The sequence below is a fragment of the Triticum aestivum genome, chromosome 1D, assembly GCF_018294505.1.
Source record: "Triticum aestivum cultivar Chinese Spring chromosome 1D, IWGSC CS RefSeq v2.1, whole genome shotgun sequence".
Classification (NCBI taxonomy): Eukaryota; Viridiplantae; Streptophyta; class Magnoliopsida; order Poales; family Poaceae; genus Triticum; species Triticum aestivum.
Genome location: NC_057796.1, coordinates 57,870,893 through 57,874,316, shown reverse-complemented (window position 1 = coordinate 57,874,316; position 3,424 = coordinate 57,870,893). Strand labels below are relative to the sequence as shown.

The 3,424-nt window shown below is 43.3% G+C and overlaps 1 protein-coding gene across 1 annotated transcript; it reads right to left on the bottom strand.

Moving 5' to 3' along the window:
* Positions 1 to 1,717: 1,717 nt before the first annotated feature.
* Positions 1,718 to 2,821, bottom strand: LOC123165197 (BTB/POZ and MATH domain-containing protein 1-like). The gene has a single exon (XM_044582830.1). The coding sequence runs from the start codon at positions 2,819 to 2,821 to the stop codon at positions 1,718 to 1,720; it is 1,104 nt and encodes a 367-aa protein (XP_044438765.1).
* Between the last annotated feature and the right edge of the window lie 603 nt (positions 2,822 to 3,424).

Sequence of the window (3,424 nt, the reverse complement as noted above, 5' to 3'; positions counted from 1 at the left end):
TCCTATTTGGCGCTGCAGGCGCCCGTTAATCACCTCCCTTGCTGGGCCGGCCCGTGTAGAGTTTTTTCTTCCAGTGTTTTAATCCAAAAAAATTCGCACTACTACCGAATCAAACCCATGACCTCCTTCACAAATAAACACACCACAACCACCAGGCCACTAACCAACTTGTGCACTCTATCTTCGATTTACTCTTTTATCCGTTTGTCAGTTTGTTTTGTTATTTTTCTTTTTTTCTAGTTCTTTTACCATTTCTTTTATTTATTTTCTTCAATGCGTGGTTTTTTAGTTCGTGAACTATTTCATTTTTTGATGAACTCTTTTCACAAATCGATGAACTTTCTCCATTTTTGGATGAACTATTTTTGAAAATTGGTGAACTTTCTAAATTTGATGAACTTTTTTCAAATTCAATAAACTTTTATCAAATTCAATGAACTTTTATCAAATTCCGTAAACTTTTTTCAAAAATCGATGAACTTTTTTAGGAGTCGATGAACTATTTTCAAATTCGATGAACTTTTATCAAATTCGGTGAACTGTTTTCAAAAAATCGATGAACTTTTTTAGGAATCGATGAACTATTTTCAAATTTGATTAACTTTTTCAACTTCGGTGAACCTATTTGGAAAAATTTCATGAATTTTTTGTGCAAAATCCGGAACATTTTTTAATTCGTAAACGTTTTTGTTTTGGGGGAATTTTTTGTTTTTTTATATCAATCAATGTGAAGAAAGTTGAATATATGTTAATGTTTGTCTAAGGGAGAGCTCAAATAGAGTTATATTCCTAATAATAATCAACAAACTGAGCTTGGTATAGTGGTGAATGCTCGAAGCTGTTACCTTTGCCGTGCCGAGATCGGTTCCTGCCGTGCCCGAATTAGCATCAGCTTTTTTCCCTTCGCGTTTGCATTTTTTCCACTGTTTTGTTGGGCCGGCCCGCTACACGTTGCGTGCAAGCGCAGGAGCGCTGGCCAGCGCTTGCAGCGCCCAATAGGAGCTCCCCATGTTGTGCACCTAGTTGTGTAGCCTGCAGATGCTCAAAAAAAAAAGTTGTGTAGCCTGCATCACATATATTCTCATTTTTGGACTCCGCCGGCCATCTCAAGCCTCGCCACCATCCCGCCGCTCAGGCCCGACAGCTGCGACCCCCATGATCGCCGACCATGTAGTTTTACACCCGTACTGCACAGTTTGCCTTATTCCCTTTCCATTTTTTAGATCCGCCGCAACGCTTTCCTTTGTTGCAAAACCAATATGGACCTTTTCCGCGGGCTTTTTTCTGAGTAATGGAGCTGGGGAAGCCCTACCTATTTTTCTAGAAAAAAATCAAAGCTTTTTCCGTATGCAAACTTGGAATCACAAAGCTGCTCATATCTTTGTTAAGCAAGGTAGGTGAGTACTGCGGTCCATCAAAAACTTGGCTACACGTGGAGCAGAAACTGCACAAGCTTTTAAGTCCTTACAAAACCGTAACAAAAACTACACAACAAATCCAGTTCGACACTAGTCATGCATCCCAGCAAATACAAGACACAAGTATCACCTACCACTTCGCATTCTGATTGCAAAATGAACATGAATATAGATACATTGTTTTGCCCTTAGCCCCTGAGACATACATGCAACCATAGACCATAGTACCATACAGTGAAATAGGTAAGAACGTAGATACCGAATTATTAGATTAGATGCAATGATCATGAGCCACACTACTAAATTGTCATGATAATATCTTTGACCGCTTTCAGCTCGGCCGGCAGGAAGCTAGCAGCCAGCTCTCTGAGAACAGACGGGCAGCTATTCTTCAGATGCTTGTAACCATCACTTGCCATCATCGCTTCCAAATTGGAAGGAGAAACAAGGAACTCAAAGCAAGCATCTTTGACTCTATAAGAGCCGTGCTGCTCAGCTAGAGCCAAAGTGGTCGCCACGATGTTGGAGTCAATGAGGTTGCACAACTTCTCTTCACAAATGAGCTTCAACCTCTCAATGTTGTACCTATCAGCTGCAACAAGTAGATGGCTAGCCATCACCGCGTCTCTCCGTGTTTCATCCCCACTACTCGTCTCAGGAGCGGGCAGTGAGTCAGTGTATATGAAGTGGAGCAATGCTTTGAATACATCACTTTCCATATCACTGATTTCAATTGGACTACCGCCTTTCTCCTTCATGGCGCCAAAGAGCTCAGCTCTAAAGACGGATGACCGAGCTGTGAGTATGGACCTATGAGCCAAGAAACTCACCTCGCCGACATGAAAGGTCACGTCCGCTCCATCTTTGCTCTCTAGGAGGAGGTCACCGAGATGCTGGTGCAAGTTGCTTGGAGGAATCGCAATAATCCGATTACCTCTGTGGATATACTTCACAACGGTAACATCACACCTGATGCTGAAACTGTCGTGCCTTAGATAAGCCGCTCCCTCAAGATCAGCCTTCTTGATAAAACTACTAAAACCCCTACTTGAACGTTTGCTATTGAAGATGTGTTCGGAGGTGTTCTTGCTTTTTGATGCAATTGGTTCCCCTTCCCTGTCAAGCAAACTAAATCTAAATTTTGCCTTCACATCCTTGGCACCAGCGGGGGCAAGAGCTAGAAAAACAGATATGAAGCCGGCTTCATACTTTTCGGTGTCGGAACCGTTTGGGTAATACTCCACAACCCAATCATGACCTCCAACAGTGAAAGGGGTAGATTTCACGTAGTTGCCATGCTGAATTTGGCCCTTGATTCTTGAGTATCCGTCTATCTTGATCACATATGAACTTTCCTCAGATGACGCTACAACGGCAGCAGGAAGATCGCACAGCTCCGCCATTGTGGTGGTGAGCTAGGTAGGGTCGGGACCGAGTTGGAGTCGAGCTGGACGGGAATGGGAAGCGCGTCAGCGAGTTGCCGTCGAGTGCTGGAACTAGGAAGAACAGGAAGAGAACGGCGGCTGTGAATACCTCACGACATGCGGCTTAGGTAATGGAGGGATGGCGGCAGGTCGATGCCTTTGAGGTGCCGCAGCTGCCGTGGCCTGGTTTTAAGTTTGTAGTGCAGCGTGTATAGCAATTAATAGTCCTGTTGAATGAAAAAAAAAACAATTAGTTCCAACGTTTTGCAAAAGAACAAATTTCACATTGGAGTCACCGGCCCCGTTCCTCGATCCGAACGATCAGGATTTTCTGTGCGTCTATACAGAATCGCAAAAAAAGAAAAAAGTTTGATCGATCTTCTCTAGGCAAATCAAACGGAAATACTACTGGCAACATGTTAGGCCCTGTTCGCTTGCACAGGATTAGACCCTACAGGGATTGAGTTGACCCCGGTGGGTTCAATGCCTGCCAGCTATAAACCATTCGGTTAATCCCTTCAACGTTTTTTTCTGAGACGGAGACAAAAGATTTGCCTCATTGATTAATTAAGAAGAAAGTTG

Excerpts from the sequence above, each read along its gene's own strand:
- LOC123165197 (XM_044582830.1), bottom strand. The coding sequence starts at position 2,821 with ATGGCGGAGCTGTGCGATCTTCCTGCTGCCGTTGTAGCGTCATCTGAG.